The sequence below is a fragment of the Ictalurus punctatus genome, chromosome 2 (genome assembly GCF_001660625.3).
Source record: "Ictalurus punctatus breed USDA103 chromosome 2, Coco_2.0, whole genome shotgun sequence".
Lineage (NCBI taxonomy): Eukaryota > Metazoa > Chordata > Actinopteri > Siluriformes > Ictaluridae > Ictalurus > Ictalurus punctatus.
In genome coordinates, this window is record NC_030417.2 from 5,314,297 (window position 1) to 5,338,664 (window position 24,368).

General features: G+C 40.0%; 3 protein-coding genes across 5 annotated transcripts in view; 2 read left to right on the forward strand and 1 right to left on the reverse strand.

The window, feature by feature from the left end:
• Window positions 1-3,167, forward strand: part of hmcn1 (hemicentin 1) — a 99,151-nt gene extending 95,984 nt beyond the window's left edge. For both annotated transcript variants that reach the window (XM_053686941.1, XM_053686946.1), the window contains one exon: window positions 408-3,167. In XM_053686941.1, coding sequence (XP_053542916.1) covers window positions 408-774 — 367 coding nt within the window. In that variant the 3' untranslated portion in view covers window positions 775-3,167. The remainder of the gene's footprint in view (window positions 1-407) is intronic.
• On the reverse strand, window positions 1,627-5,962 carry arpc5b (actin related protein 2/3 complex, subunit 5B). 2 transcript variants are annotated; one of them, XM_053685463.1, is made up of 4 exons: window positions 5,683-5,962; window positions 4,726-4,797; window positions 4,261-4,437; window positions 1,627-3,341 (listed from the first exon to the last, which is right to left on the reverse strand). In XM_053685463.1, exons 1-4 carry the CDS (start codon window positions 5,821-5,823, stop codon window positions 3,279-3,281), a joined length of 453 nt encoding a protein of 150 aa, XP_053541438.1. In that variant the 5' UTR covers window positions 5,824-5,962; the 3' UTR covers window positions 1,627-3,278.
• Window positions 5,963-6,960: 998 nt separating this feature from the next.
• LOC108280227 (peptidase M20 domain-containing protein 2) lies at window positions 6,961-19,131 on the forward strand. The gene is made up of 7 exons (XM_017495066.3): window positions 6,961-7,708; window positions 10,626-10,774; window positions 12,968-13,110; window positions 14,977-15,131; window positions 15,461-15,581; window positions 15,789-15,896; window positions 16,675-19,131. Exons 1-7 carry the CDS (start codon window positions 7,307-7,309, stop codon window positions 16,848-16,850), a joined length of 1,254 nt encoding a protein of 417 aa, XP_017350555.1. The 5' UTR covers window positions 6,961-7,306; the 3' UTR covers window positions 16,851-19,131.
• Window positions 19,132-24,368: the final 5,237 nt, after the last annotated feature.

Below are 24,368 nucleotides of genomic sequence, written 5' to 3' on the forward strand. Positions count from 1 at the left end.
AGGGTGTACCCCAGCCTCCCCATGCTTCCTGGGATAGACTTCAGGTTCCAAGTAAGCGGTAGGATAAGCGGTATAGAAGATGGATGGATGGATACAGCAGTGTTGCATTAAAAAAATAATAATAATTTTTTTAAAAAATTTTGTTTTTTTAAATTTTAATTTGAAAGAAAAATCTGTCAAACTTTTTATTTTACAATTTAAGCACCAAATTTTCACATCAAATGAGCTGCTCAGTTTTTCATAATTTTTTTTTCTTTTTTTTTTTTTGAATAAAAATATATCCACAATGTGTTTATCCATGATAAATTATAATGATGGTGATATTGGCTTTTTGCAACTCCTTATCCTTAGGTCAGTAATATTAGAAAGCTTTCACTATCTAACCTCACTTTTTGCTTTCTGCTTAGCTTCTGCCTGAAGAACTGTCCTCCCAATGACCTGGAGTGCGCTCTGAGCCCGTACGCGCTCGAGTACAAGCTGCTGTCTCTGCCCTTCGGTATCGCTGCCAACCAGGACCTGATCCGACTGGTAGCCTACACTCAAGACGGCGTGGTGCACCCACGCACCAGCTTCCTGATGGTGGACGAGGACGCCACACTTCCCTTCGCCCTGCGCGACGAGAACCTAAAAGGCGTGCTGTTCACCACACGCCCGCTGCGTGAGCCGTACACCTACCGCATGAAGGTCCGAGCATTGTCTTATAGCACCGACCGGGCCATCGAGTACCAGACCACCTTCATCGTCTACATTGCCGTCTCAGCCTATCCCTACTGAGAGCACTTTACCACGTGGATGGGGCATGACCGAGTGTGAGTGTGTGTGTGCGCGTGTGCGTGTGTGTGTACCTGTGGGTTCAGTTGTAGATCCACCACTTGAAGATCGTTTGTAAGACATTGCATCAGGCCTCATAGATTGAGGAGCTGAGCTGCAGTGCTAAGAACACAGACGAATAAAGATAACTTAGCATTAACCCCTGGGGTACTCCAAAGACAGGCTGCTTTACCTGTGGCTGGATTCCATGGTGAAGCCTGAAAGGTGTAAGTTGGATGAAGCAGCTGATCCAGTCCTGCGTGTCACGACAAGCCAAAGGATGATCGGACTCCATACTTCCGATCAACAGATACAGAAAAAGGACAAGTATATGTGTATGTCTACCTATTAAATTATTGGAAAGTGCTTGAAAACAAGAATTCGAGGAAGTTTTTTGTGTGCGCGTGTGCGGTCATTTACATTATGTAGTTTGTCCAGAGACGTTCACTGGTAAGCAACAGCATTAAGAACTCCGAAACTAGAATTAATATCCATCTCAGGTAAGCACTGCATTCCACCTATAAAGCATTTCCATATATATATTTTTTATTCCTCTCTATGTACAGGATTTAACGTCAACAATTTGCAACAGGCTTTTATTACAGGTCTATACACAAGCTCATAACAAAGATGTATTTTTTATTATTTGTATATAAGCAGTTGATTTTAATTCTGTAATGTTCCGGTATTGTTGTATTCACTTTTTTTTTTTTTTTTTTTTTTTGTAAACGCAAACAATAAATGTACAATCAATAACTGATGTATGATATTGTTTTTGTACTTTCATATAAAACAGCAATCAAGGATACAAGCAACTTTCTGTTTGGTCGTATGTATAAATCTTTATTGTTCGTTTTCAAAAGCACAAACATTAAAAAAAAAAAGAAATACTTAATAAGGCAGTTGTAGACCAGTTTGGTTTGTAGAATGTTTGCACTTGGTCACGAGAGCAGTCAGAGAGACAGGTCCTTTTGTTCAGGCCTGTGTGTTTGAAACAGTGAAGGTCTGCTTTTAAAGCAGCGATCGATCTATGAGAATGATCGAGTACAGACAAAAGCATTTACAGACCAAACTGATTGCTTTTTTGTTTTTTAATTGGCAGTAAGTGCTTAAGAGACATTCCAGGCACGAAATAAAAATAAAAATATGCACTGATGGATGTGTTTTAAAAACCTGGCTTCTCGCCTCTGACAGCCATGACGTGGTCTTCAGAGACCACATGAGGGTGCTGTTAAATTCATCTTTTGAATAGTCTAAGGATATCCCAAACACTGGTTTAAATCTGTCTGTCGTCATGAAACAAAAACCTAATGACCTAATGATTTTCTGGTGTATTAACACCTATTAGCATTCGACTCTTCCTGTCTCAGGGTTCCTACTTTTTCCATAATGAGAGCGTGTGAGAGCGTGTGAGTGTGTGTGTGTGTGTTTTCTTGGTAATTTATTAAAAGGAAAACGCTCTAGACATTTCAGCGGCTGCATTAATGCATAAAATTAACGAACGTCTAAAGACGACAGATTTAGCAACTAACTGACAGCAGAATATCTGTAATTCTAAGTTTCCAAATTTGTGTCTTAATTTCCACAGCAGCTCAAGAACCATGATTTTCGCACATCTGGGTACGTTCCATATTCTTCCAATGAATTCTGTTTGATTAAAAAAAAAAAAAAAAACCCCCACGAGGTCCATAAGCATTAATGAATGGTTGATCAAGACGTAATGATTCCATACCAGATCCGCAGTCTCTGATGAGCTGTACGAGACGCGTTACAGCACTACGGATTAGTAATACAAAATAACATAACTATTCTGGAATGCCCCTTTAAGACGTAATATAAACAAAGTGAGCGTTAGTACTATAGACAAGGACAGGATTAATGGTCATTCCCAGGACAGGAAGAAATGTTTTGCTGAGAATAATTCCCAGCGGTGCAGACGAACTGTCCAAAAGAAGGCAGTATCAGAAGGTTATAATGTGCCTGCATTATGCTATTAATGTATTCATGTGTGTCATAAGCAGCCAATGCCCTTTGGTCGTTTAAAGAGTGAATACAGCATTAAGGGCTGAAATAGCTGCAACAGATGGAAGCTTGGTGCTACTGTAACATATTAACCCTAACTAATCTGACACAAGGAGATGTAACGAACGTTTAAATCTTTTTTTTTTTTGAATGGCAAAAACAGATTTCAAATCGTAATGCACTGTTTGAATACGTAAGGTGCGAAGCCTTCCTGAGAGAAGCTAAAAGGATCGTATGGTCGATGGCCCGTGTACGCACGTACATGTCTGTCTGAGCGATGCAGAGGGAATGAGCGTAAGAGGCAGACTGAGGTGGAGAGAAAGAAAGCGAAGTGGGATGGGAGTTGTTTCGCAGCACCTTGTAAAAATCTCGTCTTTGTTCTGAATGTACAGGCAGGCGGCGCGTCCCTCCTGTGGTTTCCGTCGGCGGTGTGGAGCAGACGGCGTTTAGACGGTTTTCCGTGCAGTCAGTACTCTGACGATGCAGCCCACGCCTCCTGCAGAGAGAGCCTGAGGAAAAACATAGCTGATATAAATATACTGCTACTGATATGTATACACCCATCAGCCATAACATTAAAACCACTGACAGGTGACGCGAGTAACATTGATTATCTTTTTACAGTGGCACCTGTGAAGGGGTTGGGATATATTTATTAGGCAGCAAGTGAACAGTCAGTTCTCGAAGTTGACGTGTTGGAAGCAGGAAAAATGGGCAAGCGTAAAGATCTGAGCGACTTTGACAAGAGCCAAATCTAAAAAGTTAGATGACTGGGTCCGAGCGTCTCCTAAACAGCAGGTCTTGTGGGGTGTTTCTGGTGTTCCACTGAATAGTGGTTAGTACCTACTAAAAGTGGTCTAAGGAAGGACAACACCGGTGAAGGCTAGCCCGTCTGGTCCGATCAAACAGAAGAGCTACTGTAGCATGACTTGATGTGAAAGTTCATGCTGGCTATGATAAAGGAGTCAGAACACACAGTACATCACAGCTTGCTGCGTATGGGGCTGCGTAGCTACAGACCGGTCAGAGAGCCCATGCTGACTCCTGTCCACTGCCGAAATTTTTAAATGTAGTAAACAGCAGATATAAACAGTTGTTTATATAAACACTTGTTTATATCTTAAAGAGAAAAACAAAAATAAAATGCAGCTCGTCACTGACGCTGGAGACGCTCTTCCAATCCTTAAATCTGTTCATGTGGAGAATACAAGTCCACGTGAATTCACTGTTACTATAGAAACCACGACGAGCGCACTGATACGAACCTGTGATTTACCTTGCCGGATCTACTGTCAAAACTTCCGTTATTGAAAACGAATCCCCACCTATTGACCAATCAGAAGCGAGAATCCAACAGCGCTGTGCTATAAATCAGGATAAACTGTGACTCGGGACTGGATTAGCAGTACGAAGCGCACATTACGGTACCTTCTCGTGCCACTGGAGCAGGATGGCGCTGCTGTTTTCCGACGGCTGCTCGAAGCCCTTGTAGATGTACTTCATCAGCAGATCCACGCCGTTCTTATCCAGAGACTGCACTCCCTTCTCGATGTCGCTTGTCTTGAAGGAACTGAGCACTTTCAGAACCAGCCCCTCAGCACGGTCCTACACAAACACAATCAAAATGCATCAAGAACGACCTGCTTATGTCCTTGTGGAAGCTGTTACTATAGAAACGATTCATAGAAACAGAGCTGTGGTATAAATACGTGTCATGAGGATGAGTGGGATGATGAATTCGGACTTAAACTGTCACCGAGGCATCGGAGGAGCACTTATTGAAATGCAGGAAAGTCTAACGCAGGAGTACATGCTGGACACGTCGATACCATTTAATTGCTTCGTAGCGTAGACACACTGCCCAACCAACCCGTCACTGCTCTCCCGACTCACCTTGACGTTCTGATTCTTCGTATTGATCGGTGGGTTTTTCAGCACTGCTTGCAACGCGTCCATGAGGTTCCCTCTGCAGACTGGAGTTAAGGGGGGAAAAAGGATAATGGGACACGTCCCGAACAGGCGTGTCGTGTGTACAAAACCTCAACGTCACATCAAATGTATTTCATCTGGGCAGGAAGGGTGTGTGACGTCCAAACAGCAACATGAAGTCAAGCAGCAAGCAGAAACAGGAAGTAAGGTCTCACGTCAACCTCGATGGTCATATATGGAGAAGAAATCAACTTCCTCGACTTTGCACGCGGTTTAAAACGACACAGTGTCATAACCTACCAACTAGACATGCTCTGAATGAACAAAACTCTACAGTGTGTACCTACAGCAAGGCTGTATATCATAGCGGTTCCTCATGACTCCTGAAAGACCTCTACGTTAGGAATGTGGTTGTAAAGCATGTCTGGGCATCCACCAGACTCTAAATCAACCTTCGTTCCTAGACACGAAAAAGGGTGTGGAACTCAAGCGATCAAATCTTATCTGAGTACCCTAAAAAGCTCAGAAATAAATAAATCAATCTAGTGCACTTCTCTAGGGAAGTGAGGACTGGTTTGGAACTAGACACAAAGGAGCATTATGAGAAAGCTATTGTGTTCAGTAGAACATTTACAGCTCTGAAATCTGCAAGAAGAGTCGCACGAAGTATGAGTCCAAACATATTTCTAATCTTTTACAGGTAAATCTGCCAGGCCAGCTGCTTTACATGAGTGAGTATGATGTCTTTCAGTAAGAATTCATTGCAATGCAATACCAAACTACTCCATACAGGAAATACAGTGCATTACTAGAGTATGCAGGATTTTCTCCCTGTGCTATATTTAAACTAGTAAGTTAAATAAGGTGAAATAAGTGTGTGGTGATGAGCAGAAAAGAAAGCCAGAGCCAAATAGAAGGATATTGTCTGATGAGGGAATCTACTTCTGCTTCATCCGGACCCAGCTGGTTCTCTGCTCCATCCTCCTCGTCTACAAACTTGTTCTCGTCGTATTCATCCACATCCACTTTACGGAATCGGTCGGAGACGGTGTTCTTCGACATGATGATTAATCCACACGCGTTCTATCCGCTATGCTAGGCTGGAAACAGCTGGATTGTCTGTCTGTCTGTCTGTCTCTCTGTCTGGCGCTTCCTCATCGACGCAGCTGCTGCATTCCGCTCACTTCCTCATCCAGGCGCCGCCTATTGGCCAAACACCAAACTGCTCATTTCAAATACACTAATACAGTGGTTTTCAAAGTGGGGGGCGCCAGGGGGCGCCTGGGGGCCTCAACAATTTGGTGTGCCCATCCCTCCCACTAGTATGTTTTCTCTTTCTCACTTTCAGACAACCCCACACACACACACACACACACACACACACACACAGAGATCAGCCATAACATAAAGACCACATGCCTATTATCGTGTAGGTCCCCGTTTTGCCACCAAAGCAGCTCGTCGAGGCATGGACTCCACAAGTCCTCTGAAGGTGTGCTGTGGTATCTGGCACCAAGACGTTTATTACTGTTCTATTGCGGTGGCCGAGAACCCCCCCCCCAAAAAAAATAAAATAAATAAAAAATAAATAAATAAAATAAAAAAAATTTATAAACACAATGACATCTGAAAACACATTAACAAATCAGACAAAACGGAAAAGTAAGGAATAACCCCACCCCCATGAATTACTTATCGCTGATTGGGCGACTCATCTGTCAATCAAGATATACAGGAAGTACAGCAGGCTGCGGCAGTGAAACGCAATTCGTGTGTATGTGTTAATGTTTTGTCCGTACTGCTGTTAAAATAAAAAATTAACAAAACGACGGCGTGTCCTCTGAGGATTAAGTTCTTGCAGCAGCCGCATAACATCACGTTTTACACGCAACTTGTGTTTCCGCTGAATCGCTAACCGGTAGCCGAATAACTGTCCTGGTCCACACAGCTCTGCTCTTATAGCATCCTTTACTTCATTTAATGGTGAATATATATATATATATATATATATATATATATATATATATATATATATATATATATATATATATTCTTTTTCTCTCCTCTAAACAGACCTGCGCCCTTTAAGTGTGTTTTTAGGGAGTGTAAGCTAACATCTCATTGTATGTTAACAGCAGATCCAACATAACGGCATATGACCGTCCTTCCTCAAAGTAGCGCTGAATAAATTCCATTTTCTCATTTCTTTCCAATATAAACTTTTATTTTCTAACATTTACAGTTCGCTATGGACAAAAAATGAATGGTTTAAAGTAAACACAGAAGTCCAGTTACGTACAAGAAACAAATTTGTTTACAATTTCTTACTTCCTGTATAGTTTGATTGACAGATGTGTCGTCCAATCAGCGGTAAGTAATCCATTCGCAAACTATACCTACCTTTTCCGGTTGCTCTGATCTGTTAGTGTTTTCGGATGCGTCATTGTGTTTTTATAATTTGTTGGGGTTTTTTTTTTGGATTTGTTATTTTGATTTCATATTTGTGTTTGGTTTTGCACTTCTCGGCCACCGTAGCTGATACAGAATGGCTGATAAACTCAAAGCACTAAAGCAGCAGGTTTGCTGTTCCATCGACAAGGCCAAGGACAAACTCCAAGGATTAGGAGACGCGATATGGCACCATCCAGAGCTGGCAAATGAGGAAAGACAGGCCCATGATACTCTGGTCCGCTTTTTCACACAAGAGAAAGGGTGGACCGTGGAGGCACACTATAAACTAGAAACAGCTTTTCGGGCCTGGTGGGGACCTGTAGGTGGAGCAGATGGTAATGCTGTGGTTAATGTGGGGTTCCTGTGTGAGTATGATGCTCTGCCAGCTATAGGCCATGCATGCGGCCACAACCTCATAGCAGAGAGCGGAGCTGCAGCAGCATTAGGCCTGAAGGCGGCGCTGGAGAGCGAGGAGGCGTGGCCTGTGCCAATCAAGGTGTGCCAATTAAGCCAGAAGAACCATATATGGGTGTGATGCTTAGGTGTCCACTAACTTTTAACCATATAGTGTATATCACAACGCTGCATATATTCTATATGAATTTCTCATTTTTAATGTGATCCTTGCATTCTCTGCTCTGACGCCAGTTTGATTGCAAATATTTTGGCTATCTGTTTATTTCAGCCTAGGACATTTCTTAAATGACACCGTGAAATGACTTCATATTATAGCAGCACATGGTATAAACAGTCCATTTATCCAGTTATATGTAAATGGTAAAACTAATATGGTCATCATTTTGTATATTACAATCTGATTATGTGAAACTTAGCTAGTGTTAGTTAGCTGCTTGGTTCATGGCTTCACTTCCAGATAATAATATCAGTACAAGGAGTTAGCTTAGACATCAAAATGAGCAACATACCAGGAAAAACTGCAAAGAAAAAGAAATCGAGTAAAAATATTAAGATATTTTTTAGTATTATTTTTTTTAATCAGCATCCGGGATTCCCAGGGAATCTTACATTCAACTCAAATAACTAGTTTTCTACAGTGATGTTGAATACTTGAGGCTTAGTATATGCCCAGTGCAACAATTTGGGTAACGTTCTAGCTCTCTAGGTTGCGCTGATGTTAGCGTGCTGGGGAGTGTTAGCTCACCGAAGATAGATGCTTAGTAGGAATTTAGTTCTGTTTCATTCCTCCTGCCAGAGACGGTGCTACAGTAGTGGATGATCACAGCGCCAGCCAAGTAGGTCAAGAAATTAAATACCAACGAAGTCAGATGGTGACGTGAGCTGAGCGGAGGTGATCTGAGCCACTGCAGCTGAGTGATCTAGCTTAGTGATCCACCTCTTTCGCTTTCTCACCTTCGGATTAGGTCGAAGTTTTTTATCACATCGTCAAGTGCAGCTTTCTCTGAGCAGCGATAATTCGTCCTCCCAAGCTGTGACAGTACTTTTGGCCCTGCACTGTCTGACTGGTAACAACTTGTTTGTTTTCCGGACCGCTTTATCTGATCATTTTTTACTGGCTCTCCACATGGTTGTATTCTCCACTTTAGCGGCTGTGACTTTCAGCTGCCTATCCACTGCCTATCCCTTGAATGGTAAGTTCTGCCCTAACGAGATTCTTCCTGACGATGGGCATGATCTCTGCCCATCATGCCTGTGTGTTCAACATATAGAAGAGGCACTTACGGACCCATGTCCACATTGTGGCTTGCTCCTGATGTCTGAGAGACAGCTGTGTTTGGCAGGACTGGACCAAAACCCGGGACGGTAAGATTTTGGAAGCAATTTTGGGTTCATGGCAGAGAGCCCAGAAACGCCGTGCCTTAGCAGCTACTAGCCTTCCCTCAGCTAAAAGAAGATCTAGCTTTAGTGGAAATCCTTTGGCAGGGCACCTGTTATCAAAGAGGGTGTGCAAATTAAGGGACCGTCTCTAAAGTTATATATTGGTATACATGTTTCTAACTTCAATAGCATTTGAAGAGAATGACTTACAGTCATAAAACCAACTGTAAAGTGTTTATCTTTACAAGAAAAATTCAAGTATTGTCATTTCGATATATTTTTATTCAATTAATGTAATTCAACATGGCATTTTGCCTTGAGGACATTTGGCACTATTATACTTCCATACCCGTCACCCCTGTGGTGCCTGGGGTTGCGGATTCTGCCATATCTGGACGATTGGTTGCTTTGCCAAGTTGGGTCTCTTGGTGAACAGAGCAAAGAGTTCGCTGTCTCCCACACAATCCATCACATTCAATGGGGTGATGAACGATTCATCCACACTGTGAGCCTCTCTGTCTTGGACGACAGACATCTTAAATATTCTTGCCCAGTTTCGTCTGGGGGCGTCTCTCCAGTATGGGATGTTATTGAGGCTGATTGAAATGCTGACTTCGGCCACCTCTGTAATTCTTCTGGGAATGCTTCACTTTCAGCCCCTGCAGGTGTGGAGCAACAGTTTCGAACCACAAAGGTGTCTGTGGCGAATGGTCAAGGGAGCTGTCTATGGATCACATCAACCTGCTGGAGATGCATGCAGTTTTTCTGGCCCTGAGACACTTCCTCCTGGTGCTGACAGGCCATCATGTACTTGTGCGCTCGGACAACACTTTGATGGTTTTTCAGTCTGAATAACCAAGGGGGCACGAGGTCAGAGAGCTTGCTACAGCTCACTCACAATATCCTCACCTGGTCACTCCCGCGGTTTGCATCACTGAAGGTTGTTTATTTGCCAGGGATAGCCAATCATTCTGCAGAAGCTTTGTCCAGAAATTAGCTTCATCCAGCGAGTGGAGGCTCCACCCGGATGTAGTTCAGGACATTTGGCAGGAATTCGGTGTGGCGGAAGCGGATCTATTCGCTTATGTGACCTCTGCTCAGCTCACGTCACCACATGACTTCGTTGGTATTTATTTTCTCAACCTATCTGGCTGCCGCTGCGATCATCCACTACTGTAGCACCGTCTCTGGCGGTCATCCGGAATTCACAGAACCACGGTTACATCCGTAACCAGCGGTATTTCTACAATCTTAATTTCAAATGATATGTTTTTACAGGCAGATCATACTCCTAAGCATTCTAAGCAAAAAAAAGAGAAAAATATTGGTGAAAATATGTTAATTATAATACACCAAAGAAAAATATTTCCTGTGAAATGTGTGTACCTGTGTGGTGTGTGTGTGTGTATATATATATATATATACACACACATACATATACATATACACATACACACACACACACACACACACACACACACACACACACACACACTCTATAAACCCTCTCCTGCACTTGCTTGGACTCTCACATCTGCAGATTATTCAGATCATGCACAGTACAGTGTTTTCTTCCAGAATGTTGGTTGAACGATGGCTAATGATTAAATTATTAGGTAACTGTGTTGGGGACTCCAGCAGAAGAGGATGGAGGTGGGAAAGTGGATTTGCTCCAGGAAGGTGCTTTTCAGGATCTGGATGTGGTGTTTATGGCTCATCCCACTCAGAAGAATGCTACATATCTACCTTCCATGGCTATACATAGGTGAATCAGGATTGTATAGCAGATTCAAAAGTCTATTCTAAGAATTGATTTTATTCACCTTTATTATTTGTTTATAATAAAAAAAAACAATAATTTATTTTTCAAGAATTATTAAAAAAAAATTGAAAAAAAAGAGAAAAGATTTAGCTGTTTGAGAAACATGATATGGCAAACAAATAATGTACCAATATTTTGGAGCCCTTTTGCTGTGACAATATGGAATTAAAAAATATATATATATATATATATAATATATATATATAAAATTTATATTATATTAATATTTATATTTGAAACTGGAGTACCCAGAGGAAACCCCTGCAGCACGGGTCGAACCCCCGACATTTTATATATATATATATATATATATATATATATATATATATATATATATATATATATATATATATATATATATATATATATATATATATAAAGGAGTCGTTGTTTTGCTTTGATACGACAATCAGTCCATTGTTTCTGCAGATGGGTGTTTTTTTTTTTTTATCTTATCGTTCAGGAAATACTGTAACTCAACTGTTATTAAGTACAGTAATAGTAAAACACAGTAATCATACTAGTACTACTAATAGCATGCTAAATAAATGAAACAATTTGTGGTAAAATAGTGGTTATAAGCACAATAGGTCCAGAAAAATGCATGGCAGAAAATAGGAGATTGCATCATTGTTTCTGTGGAGGGCTCTGATTGTGGAATGTGCTGATTCAACAAAGGAAGGCCCCCACCTTTTCTTACTGAAGCTATCACTTTATGGGTGAAGGACTTTGGGATTTATCTGTTGGGTAAGCCATCTGGTTTTGGTGGGTCCAAGGAAAGGGCATTTTTCTCAATAAACTTGTGGCATTCTTGGGGGGTGGCAACATTCAGCCAGATGGCCGCTCTGACAAAGGTCGCTATTTTAATTGACAAAAGGTTACAGTTTTCGTCCACTAACGTTATCGCTGATGTGAACAGTAGATATATTATAGTTGCTAGTACTCTAATGCAAAGACAGGTATTGTATACGCTCCTAACTTAGATGAATTATTTATTTATTTATTTATTTATTTATTTATTATATTTTTTTAATAAATGGCATCCCTTTATTGTATACTTTATGGAGTTACAGACACTTCCCACTTAAATTTTTGTGCCTGTTCTTGGGTTTTGTAATATTTATATAACCAGCGACAGTTATTGAGTAGCCATGATGAGCCGGGGGGGCGGGGGGAGGGTTTTTGTTTTGTTTTTTTTCTTCTTCTCAATGAAATATTTGGGAAAGGGAAGGAAGGAGAGAAGAGAAAAGGTAAATGAATCACATGAAAATGAATCGCATGAAAATGAATCGCATGTAAATGAATCACATGGTAAATGAATCATATGAAAATGAATAAATTAAATTATAATTGAAGCAACAGTTCTTGGTACTGAACTTTTTTAATTTATTGAGTTTTAAACAACAAAGTTTTTATAGATGGAATGAACAAAATGATATTTTTCAGGATATGTTTAGAAAACTTTGATCTAATCTAGTTTAGTTTACTTGTTGGCAAGTAGTCTCTCTCTTCCTCCTACTGATCAGCCATTGCTAAGAATCCAGCCATCGTCAAAATTAGGAATTGTGGACTAAAAAGGTATCCAGGTGATTTTGTGTGCATTAGGGTTATAAGTATATAATAACGAATATAATGAAAATGTGTTCACAGATCCAAATGTGCAGAAGCTGTTATCTAGGTGAATCTGAGGTTTATAAACCACAGTTATGTATGTCCGTAGTGTTTTTTTAGCATAACCAAGACACAAGGCGGTGCTGTTCCACTAGAGAGGCGTGGTGGTAAGTTAACGGACCCTACTAGCGTAGCTTACTTTTGAAAGCATGAACCGACCAGGTGAAAAAACTCAACTTTTTTAAATGCAGAGGTAATGAAAACCTTCAGCGTAGGTTTTTATGGCTATCATAGAGTACATTTTTCATACCCCTCCACCCCTTATCCTTTTTCAGCCTGCACTTCCAGTGATGGGGCAAAGGCTTTTTATTTATGTTTATGGTTTATTTATGTTCTGCGTCACTGTTGTTGTTTTTCTGACAATGCTCATTATTTTAATGAACACAAGTATTTGTGCTCCTCACAAGATGTTTGTGATGCAGTGCAACAGGCATTGATTATTGCTGTTTGTGTTTCAATTTTCAGCGTGCTGGTGAAGTACCATGGACGTGCAGCTCATGCATCGGCGTATCCCTGGGAAGGAGTAAATGCTCTAGATGCAGCTGTCATGGCCTACAGTAACGTCTCTGTACTTCGCCAGCAGTTCAGACCTGACTGGAGGATCCATGGTGAGCTTGTATCATTAACATCATTAACCTGATAATCACAATGTACAGTCAGCGCCAGCCTCTCTAAACATCCTCCTCCTCCTCCTGTAGCGACTCAGTGCTACAAGAGGCAGAGCACAGGCACACAGGAAACCAGGATGAGCAAAAACTGGGTGTTTATTTAGTGGCTTGAGGTGGATTGGGATAGGAGTTGGGGAGTGAAAAGGCCAAGTCGTGGAGTGTGAGGCTGAGTAGAGGCATGACGTGATCCAGGCAGAGATCTCATCGGCAGGAAGGCAGTGACATGGTGGGAGTCAGCCAGGGAGCGCTGTCGTCCTCGTAATCTTTCTTGTCTCTAGGGGACAAAGAAACAGGCATCAGCATAATAGTATGGTGAGAACGCGCTCACATGGCTGTCTCTGAGGCCCCCTTTTATACTCCCGGAGGGCAGAGAGCTGCCACTGCCATCATTTTCTTCCAGCTGTGTGTGATTCTGTCACCCTGCCTTATAGCCACGTGCTGCCCTGCTGTGCTATCCAAAACACCGGGGGTGCTGAAGCAGAGCTGTCTTTCAGAACCATTTCAGCAGCCGTTCGAGGAGCGATAATCCTTTGATGTGCGCGGGCTGTGGCTCCGCTGTCACACACTCCTCATTGCACTAGCAGTGGATATTGTAATTTCAGGCATGTAGCTATATTTAAAGCCATTGCCTGATTTATGAAACGCAAAACACTTTTGTTTTATTAATTTGTAAGAAGTAAAATATCCTTGGGAACATGCTTTATTTGCAATATAAGAAACAAATACTATATTTTAACTGCACATTTCAACTGGCACCTCCTGATGGTCTTACACAATATCCAAATGCCCTGTTTACAAGGTTGTTTGTTTGTTTGTTTTTTTTTACACTTTAAATAGACATGTTTTGTATAGAGACGTATACAGAGAATGTTTTTGCATTCTTCTGTCTTACTGGATTTATGGTGAGCTGTGAATGTTTGCCAGTACATTTTTACCAGTACTGTAATGCTGCTATTTCCCTCAGGACCAGTAAAGTTTCTATCTATCTATCCATCCATCCATGTAGACATATTTTCAGTAAGGATCCATAGGAGAGGACATTGGACCCTGGAGAGATTCTGTATTGAATAGTTTCAGATGCATTCCTTGCTCAATATACTCTAATCTTGTCTAGATTTGTAGTGTGGATTTATTTCCTGTTATTAAAAGGAGGTTGCATTAGGGATAGGTGGATAAAGATTCCTGAAGCTTTGAGGCTTTTCTCAGATTGTGCCAGGTAATACCTTGAAGCCTCTGATTAAGCTGCTTTGGATAAAGAACCAGCACACTTCATTTATATAAACTTTCAGTCAGAAGCCTAACAGTGCTACGTGTTGATTATCACCTGATAATCTCATTTACTCATTGAAGTGCGGCTATAAATATCAAATAATCAGTGTGATGCAATAAAATCATATTTATCCAGTGGTACAGATCTGCAAAATTTCAAAGCCCTGGCACTGAACCAATTCAACTAGCCAAGCGAGGAAAACGATACAGAGCTTCAATGGTGTTTCATCTACTGTCTCAAAACGTCTCAGGATCAAATGTGACATCACTAGGTTGCAGGAGTGACATTAATTGACGTGGTTGTGTTAAAAAATATTTTGGCAAGGTTTTTGAAGAAATTCAATCAAAAGTTGTAAGGTTTTGTGATTAAGCTGATTAAGACAGTTAACCCTTTCGTATCCATCTTTATCGAGAGTGCTGTTAGAAACTCTGATGTTCAGACTGATGTCTTCTGCAAGCTGGAAGAACCTTCAGATCTTCAGTGTAAGTGTAAGTGCGTGAACCTGAGCATTGCAGTGTGGCGTGTGTCTTGGTCAGGTGTCATAAAGCACGGAGGTGTGAAACCCAACATCATCCCTGACTACAGTGAGCTGGAGTACTACTTGCGCACCCCATCACACCAAGACCTGCCCAACATCAGGGCCAAAGCTGAGGCCTGTTTCAAAGCTGCTGCTATGGCTACAGGATGTGAGGTGAGTGCATAATCATATGGACCCAATTTACAATTTCCAAAAGAAGTTGCTTTCACCTCGCTCGCCGTTTTGCTGCCAAGCTTGTGATGGTTCACACTCCCACGTAAACGATCATACACTTGACCAGGAAAAAAGGAAAGGGTTTTCATAGATATCTGCCATCTCAAGTCAAAATGACCTCGACATAATGTTTCTCATATAGTATAAAAACATGATTCTTAAAGTGCTCGTTAAAGTACATAAAGCATCAGGATGGAAGAATCATCAAAGTAACCAGATCGAAGTAGAACTAACAGACCGATCATATCGAAACGACTCGTGTCTTGCAGGTTGAGGTTCTGTTCGAGAAGAATGAGTTTTATGAAGTCCTGAGGAACCGCACTCTAGAAGACCTGTATGAGGAGAATGGGAAAGCTCTTGGCATGAAGTTCACCATCGACGGCTTTTCAGGTAAAATAATACAGCGATGACGCTACCGTTTTCTTTCCGAGCATATCTCCTGACTGGTTTTAAGAGAATCTCTTTGCTTTCAGTAGCGCATCAGAACTAGTTAGAAAAGACACTGATGTGGTGAGAAAGACTGCCGACACACTTGCATCATGTTTATTGGAAAAGCAAGATAAACTCATTTTGTGATTTCAATCCCCTTCATATCAGGCTCTACAGATTTCGGGAACGTAAGTCATGCTGTTCCAGGCATTCACCCTTATTTCTACATTGGCTCTGAGGCACTGAATCACACTGCAGAATATACAGCTGCTTCCGGTAAGTCTGACGATAAAGAGGAACGGTGCCCTCTTTTAGTGTGATCTTATTAATACACCCAACACAGTTTAGTCACAGAGCAATCAGGATTTCACAGAGTTTTTGTGATTGTTGTGGCCAGAAATGCTTGATTTTGCTTTTTTTTCCCATTTGTGATGCAGTTTGTGGAGTTTTTTTGTGCTTTTTTGAGGAAAAATATTTGAATCGGCGAAACTGCGATCTCACGGAATTGTTTTGCACGGTCTTGAGCAGTGATGTTTGTTGGTAAATGAGACCTTTTAGCTGAACTCGTGTGCAACGCGCGTGAATCGAAGGGGGCTTTGGCTGAATGCGCGTTATGATGATGTCACATGACGCGTCTTGGCCCAAATCTGCAGAAAATCTGCAGCAATTTCGCAAAATTGCAATCTCCTACGAGTATTGCGGCGTTTCCTTGATTTTTTTGCATCGATTTCTGTGAATGCAAAATCCTACAGGGACTGGAGCAATATTCAAAGGTTTCTTCTAATACTCTGTCATGTCTGTTATATTTCATGCCATTTTTGGTCTGTTTGAATGGAGTAACATGAGAATACGTATTGTATAAGTGGATTGTGTATAATAAGAAAAAAAAAAAAATTTATATATATATATATATATATATATATATATATAAGTTTTAGTTAAAAGCTTAAACAAAGAATATTGTTTAAATTCCATTCCTTAATGCATTTTATCTGTCTGATCCATTTTGCAAAGTTTGAAATAGAATTTTTACTTGACTGTGGTGCTTTTACAGGTTCAGACAAAGCTCAGTTTTATACTCTTCGTACTGCTAAAGCTTTGGCCATGACTGCGCTGGATGTGATCTTTAGCCCTGATGTGCTGGACAAAGTCAAACAGGAGTTTAGAGAGTCCAAGCTCCGAGGAGAGAAACCACAACAAGAGAAACATGGAGAACTGGAGAAAAACTGAAGGGTTTAATACTCAACGGTGACTGATTTCTGAATTAGATATTTTAGTTTGTGCTTTTTTTCTTTTTTTTTTGCACATATTCAAGTTTTAAATTTGACGTGTCATTTTTTTTTTTACTGATTTATATGACTCATATGATTCATACAGTGCTGTGGAAAAGTGCGATTTCTCCTGTTTTTGTGTAAATCTCATACTAAATTGTTTCAGAAATTTAAATAAAATCTAAGATAAAACAAAGGCAACATGAGTAAACATGAAATACAGTTGTTAAATGATAGTTATTTATTGAAGCAAAAAAGTTATCCAGTACCAAGTGGGCCTGTATGAAAACCGTAGTTACTAATTGCCCCCGTAATTACTAATTCCCCAAATCTATGAAATTGTATTCATAATGGGGTTCAGCTGGACTAGATGCAACCAGACATGATTACTGCAAACCCTGTTCAATGAAATCCTCAAAAAGATCATCATACATACAGTCAAGCATGGTGGTGGAAGTGTGATGGTGTGGGGATGCTTTGCTGCTTCAGGGCCTGGGAAACTTGCAGTAATTGAGGGAAACATGAATTCTGCTCTCTACCAGAAAATCCTAAAGGAGAATGTCCGGTCTTCAGTCCGTAAATTGAAACTCAAGCGCGACTGGATTAAGACAATGATCCAAAGCTTAGGAGTAAATCCTAGTCCTAGAAGTAAGTGAAAGACTGATCTCCAGTTATCGGAAGCGTTTACTAAAGTTGGCACAATCATATTTTAAGTTTAAGGGGGCAGTTAGTTTATCACATGGGTGATAGGTGATAACTTTTTTTTTAATTAAATAAAAGAAAGAAAGAAAAAAAAACTGGTGTGTTTACTCAGGTTGCCTTTATTTTATGTTGTATTTCGTTTGAAGATCTAAAACTATTTATTATGAGATATACACAAAAACAGAAGAAATCAGGATGGGGCAAATACTTTTTCACAGCACTGTATTTACTGATGTAATTAAGTTTGAGAATTATTTAGCAAAAACCAGGAAGCCCTTAGGGATACTAACTCTCTGTGAGAGCTGTGAGAAGAGCTCTTTTTAATTTTCCCACTGTATCACTTGCTCAGCAATAATAGTATATTGTAATGCAGAATGTCCCAAAAGTCTCCATACACAGGGTAAATTAACACTGACAAAGGCACAACTGACCTGGTGCTGGAAAACGGACTCCCCCTGTGTATGGGGACTTTTGGGACACCGTGCAGTTCACATCAAATAGTGGCCATTTCCATGCCAGTACATGTCTTGCAGTACAATTTGAGCTACTTGGTGGCAATCCATTCATTGGATCATTTATTCATCTGTCACAATGCCAAAACACAGGGTGCTCCCCTGTCTAATCCAAAATTGGTCATCACCCCAGCCTAAGAATGGCCTAGAAACCCAGTGTTACTGTGATGTGCGATTCCATAAATAGTGTTTCATCTTCATGGGCGTTACTGAGAAGCTACTCCAGAAGGTCTGTGTGCAGCTACTTGGTCAGCGCCTTGTATGTTCCCAAATGTAATTATGGGTTTGTGAAGACTGGATAACCGCCAAGGTTTCCTGTCACTTTGAACCAATGCTGAACTCAGTGAGAAGGTTCCAGGGCCAGACAGCTGCTGACGATAATAGTTTATAATAAAATACTGTATCATATGGTCACCATGTGACTTTGTGTTAAGGTCTTACCATGTGTTTGCATGCACACAAGAAGGTATCCAGGTGTCCGAACATGAACACTGGTACATAGAACCACACTACAGTTATATACATACATACATACTTCTCTGACTGTTGAACACTAGACTTTCACTAAACTAAATATGGAAGTCTGTCAAAGCTTTGTGTTATTTTTGGCAGCACCAAAGTACTTGTTTTCCTGAACATCCTGAACATGAAGTCACAAGAGCCAAATCCACAAAATGGAAGAAAACACACAATGGCCACTTTTGAGTGCCAATCCTGTGGAATGTAGATCTTCCCCACCCAAGTTCTGGGTATAAACACCTATCTCATGTGGTCTGCTGACTTCTATGTGTTCCTTGAATCAAATTTTTTGTAATAGTAGTAGTAGTAGTAGTAGTCGTCGTCATTTGCAGACAAGTTTCTTACATAAATTTACAACCACAATGGCTGCTCAATGATGATGTTTTATTGTTTTGTTTTTCCAGAAATCTAACAGTGGTAGTTGATGTAATATATAATGACATATGGTGAGCTATAGTTAGTGGGCTGAGTCTTGAACTGAATAAAAACAGACTATTTCTTACTTAATTTTTTGTAACTGCAAAGGTGATTTTGGCAGGCTTTTTTCTCCATCAATGCAGCAATCAACAGAAATAAACAGATACCCATGATAATATATTGTAAACCTTGGAAATATGACGTGGCATAGCAAGCTGTCTTTGCTAGGCTGATGTTTCCTTCTTTGCCTGTATTGGGATTTTGGGTCCCAGCAGATTTCTCCAGTTCTCCAAAGCCACCGTTTAGCCAAGACTAGAGCCAGAATATGGCTGGTGGTCATGTTGGTGAGCAGGGCTGGGACATTTTCCTCATCTTGAAGCAGGCCATAGAATTGACGAATCTGTTCCTCTGTTAGTATCACCTCCTTCTGTATGGCCAATGTAAATCCTACCTTGCTAGGATCTCCTCTCTGCTTTCTCTGGCTCTGTTATGTTGGATGAGTGCCAGCATCCTCTTCACAGGCTTCAGTTCCGTTTCTGGAGGTCTGAAGTTGGGGAAGAAAAAGGCCAGCTCCCTGCCGGCCTCCTCATGTGAAACATCTGGCTTAAGGATTCCCATTGTGTGCTGACCTGTTAGCAGACACAAGAGCATCTTCATCATTTTGATCAGCATCTAGCTCATCTTGCATTTCTTCATCATCAATCATTCCATCATCCTCCAGAGCAGTTTACTCAATGTCCTGCTCTAGCACCTTTTTTCTCTTTGGCCAGATCCTGGATATGATATCTGCATAGAATAGGAAAGTGGGCTCACATTTTCCTCTGTACCTTTCTAGTGCTTCAAAGCTGTGAGCTTTTGCTATGGTGAAATGCAGCATGTCATCTCCCAGCACGTTTTTATTTTTCTGAACGGGCTAATGGTGACACAACACCACTACTTCACCACATCCAACACTGTTAACCCTTTCATCACCAGCATGTCACACCTGCCATTATACATTGTTATTGATGAACATCTGTAAACTAGCATATTTCTTTTTCTAAGCCATTAAAAGGCTCATTGGAGTGACAGTCAGTGATCAATCACTACCGGCTTAGATACAAGACCAATTCCATGATCAGGCTGAATTTCTTCAATTAGAAATAACCGTCATTGCCTTGGATGTAACAACCTCAATGGACTCGAACTGATCTTTTGATGAGATCTTCTCAGGATAACCCAGTTTGCACAGTCTGTGTTTAGCATTTCCGACTTCATGTGCGTTCTTGACTTCAGCAAACCCAGCAGAGCCACAACAAAATCAAGAAAAGCGATCTCCAAATCCATGGTACTGTGAGTGGAACTGTAGACTGTAGGATTTTCTAGTGGAAGGATCTCCAATACTCTTGTTGTGGTTAGCGTATGCTCAAAAGACCAGGAACATTAAACATCCAGATAACGTGCCTGACTATCATGAAGTCAGAGAAAACAGCTACCTTGACTGTAGGGACAGTCTGGTATAACTTCCAGCATCTATTAATAAAGTTCTTTCCAATCACAGCAGGAAGAAGGTGGCATAAAGAAGTCCCATGTTAAGACTATGTTAAACTCTTGATATCGGGGTGAACTGCATCACCTACACAGCGGAGTCTTTTTCGCTCTTCTATTATTTTTATTTTTTGCACTCGGCCTTCCAGCTCTACAGAATTCGGATTCTTATTGAAGATATTATCGTTGCATTACTTCACCTAGATTTTGTGGACTTACTCCTCTTAAAATTGACTTCTGTATTGATGTGCTTCTCTGTTTTGATGCTCTGACCGGGTTTCTGTTTATTTAATTTTATAGTGTTATCTCCTCAGCTTTACGTGCTACACTGTTATATTATTTGTTACAAGTCTTTAAAAGGTAAGGACATTATATTTATTACTGTGTGCAGATTGTTTATCAGTCTTGGTAATTTTGTTGGTTAGTCCAGCTTACTCTCCGAGTAGTTTTCACATTGTGGACAACGTTCGGTTTCTGTAGGATACACTGCTGTCTCATTTGTTTATGGAGACTTTGGGTGTGTGGGAGTTTGGAGGATTGTGAGAGTAAGCAGAACATGCCAATGCTTTGAAGGATGTAATGTAATGTAATGTAATGTAATTGCGAATCTGTTTTTAGAGGATTTAAACCTAACATGATGAACAAATTATATTACAGAATTCAGGCAATTTTACTGGGATTATCTCATACAGTGTAGCAAGTAATAATCTGGAAAGACCTTTGTAATATCACAGTCTAAAAATGGATTTAAAGAGAAGCAAATTAGTAAATGAATCACATGTAAATGAATCATACGTAAATGAATCACATGAAAATGTATCACTTGAATATGAATCTCATGAAAATGAATCACATGTAAATGAACCATATGAAAATGAATAAATAAATTAAAAGACAAAGAAGTCCTTTTACATTCTTGGCATTGGGAATGATGATGTGCTTTATGAGCTTAGAAAATCACTCTGCAATTATATAGCTAGAGGAATCAAAGTCTGTGTGGAATATTACTGTTCAAAGTTGTTTTGAAGCATCTGTTCTGCTCTCACTGCTTCTGGTATTCATGTATGCTGGAACATCAAAAGGCTACATGCTTGAAAAGGAATCTTGACCTCTAGATGGCCTGGGCTCCTCATAGAGCTGTAAATTATTCCATAAAATTGCATACATGAATCAGGATTTCCAATAATTAAATTTAGATTAAAATATTATACTGTAAGGCTGATTGGTATGTCCAAAGTGTCTGTAGTTCTGTAGTGTATGAATGGGTGTCTAAAAGTGCATGTGATTGTGCCCTGCCATGGATTGGCACCCTGTCCAGGGTGTACCCCGCCTTGTGCCCGATGCTCCCTGCGATAGGCTCCAGGTTCCCCGTGACCCTGAAAAGGATAACGGTATAGAAGATGGATGGATGGATCATATGTACACTACTGTAAATCCGACTGTGTAACCACTGAAGTGGCAAATTATTTTTAATTAAGTGAAAAAGACTTCCCTTACTTGCAGCTCCAGTGCAAGTAAGCCATCTTTTCTGATTACATTTGGAGAAAGTTAATGTTGTATTGGTACATTTAAGTTATAAACAGCAAAAGTCAGACCTTCTGTTCTCCTGACCCAGAGTTAGCAGCACCACCTTGTCTCCTGCTTCGCAGATCTTTGCAGATACGAGTGATCCAGCATCAGCCTCAACACGCTGCTGATCAACATCCCGGCCCATCACTCAGGCTCACGTTACTGTCATCTGCTGTGGAGACAGAAGAGAGTGTTAGCGCATGTTAAGAATACTCAGAGCAGCAGAGATTCAAACACAGGAAAACATGTGAAGTGTTAAACTTCAAATAAAACTATAAGTCATATGTGGAATTTAAACCACGACTAAAAATCTACTTATTTTACCTGGCCTAATTATAGCTCTTGGTTCTTTTATGTTATTAAATATATTTTCTTAGATTTACAGTTCACTCATTAAGGACTGTAGATGGTTTATTAATGTGCTTTACAACAATTCATTTGTTTGTGATCTACACCAAAGACATTTATGTTTGAGATCAAAAGATGGATATCAGATGAGAGTTTAGGATTTTAGCTTTTATTTCCTGGTGTTTAAATGGAAATGTGTTAAACAATATAATACACAGAACCTTTTGTATCAGATATCCAATTTTTAGGCGAGCAAAAGTATAGGAACAGATAAGTCTTGAGGCAAATTAAACTAAATAACATTTAATATTTTGATGCATATCCCTTACTTGCAATAACTGCATCAAACCTGTAACCCAGTGACATCACCCAATTGTTGGTTTCTTCTTTTGTGATACTTTTTCAGGCTTTTACTGCAGCCTCTTTCAGGAGCCGAAATGGGCTAAGGTCTTGCTGCATGATAAAGTTCCTCCCGATTAATTTGGATGCATTTCTCAGTTAATTGGCAGAGAAAATGCTCAGTACACCAGCGGTTTCTTTCTTTTTCAGGACATTCCAAATTGTTGTGTTGGTTACGCCCAGTGCTTTCACCTCTTTTCTCAGCTTCAAAATTGCTTTTCTCCCATAGACAGCTTTCTGATCTTCCTGTTGGCTTATCCTATTTTAACAACAAATGCAGTCTTCACAAGTGAAACCAAAGGCTAAAACCAAGAGATGTTCAGAGCTATTCATTGTTTAAACAGTCAATCTAACAGGACACACCTGGGTAACAAGAAACATCTGACAGTCACATGTTCCAATATTTTTTGCTCGCCTACAAATTGGACGGTGTGGTATAAAATATGATATATGTTCCATGTCATTTAACACATCTACATAGAAATACCAGGAAATAAAAGCTGAACTTCGAAACACTCTTTTCATATTCATCTTTTGATCTCGAACCCAAATGTCTTCAGTCTCCAACAAAAACAAATGAATTGGCCTTGCCGGTCCAATAGTTTAAGAGGGGACTGTAGTTCAATTAGGTCAGAGGTATGCAATCTTTTTTGAAGATTTTCTTTTCTAATTATATCAGATATCGATTGTTATAATAAAGTAATTACTACCATTTCTCAATTCCCTAGGCTAAATATTTAATAACAAACATTCCTTCATTCACTAATACCAATTACTTACTTAGATTTTCACATTTCAGAATATTGAAAATGAGATAATTTAAACAAAATGCCTCAAATATACCTCATTTCACTGTTGTACACTTTTTTAATTTACAATTTTTTTTTTTTTTTAAATTTCGACTTATTCCATAAAAATCCCGGTTAAAAAAATGTTAATAAGGTATCACTTATTATCCAACTGATATTATTGCATTTTGAAATAATTAATTATCAACAAAAGCTTCTGTGACATAGTATGCTTCTGCACAAAATGACAAGAAATGTGGACAATAAACATCGTTGGTTTGGTTTACTGTTCTTTTTGAAACACAAAAGCTCTCTTTTTCAACTTAATGTGACATTGTTTGCAGGTTAAGATGAAGCTGCATTGGAGTACATAAATGCTACATGCTCTATCTACCCACCCTAAACTATCATTTGGCTCCGAACCGACTCGTATCGGCTCCCAAGCAAATGATTCACTTTTGTCAATCAAATTTATACTGTAATTACAAAAACGACATTACATTTCTTCACGAGTTTAACAGAGATTGACGATGTCACAAAGGTGTGCATAAATGGGCCCTTAGTGTTGTGCATTTTTATTAGCACAGCAGAGTTTCGAAAAGAGTCGACTCACTTGTGAGTGACACATCACTTAAACCCGAGCCCTCTGGTGTATATTTGGATTTTAAAAAAATGGAACCTTCTTATGATGCAATA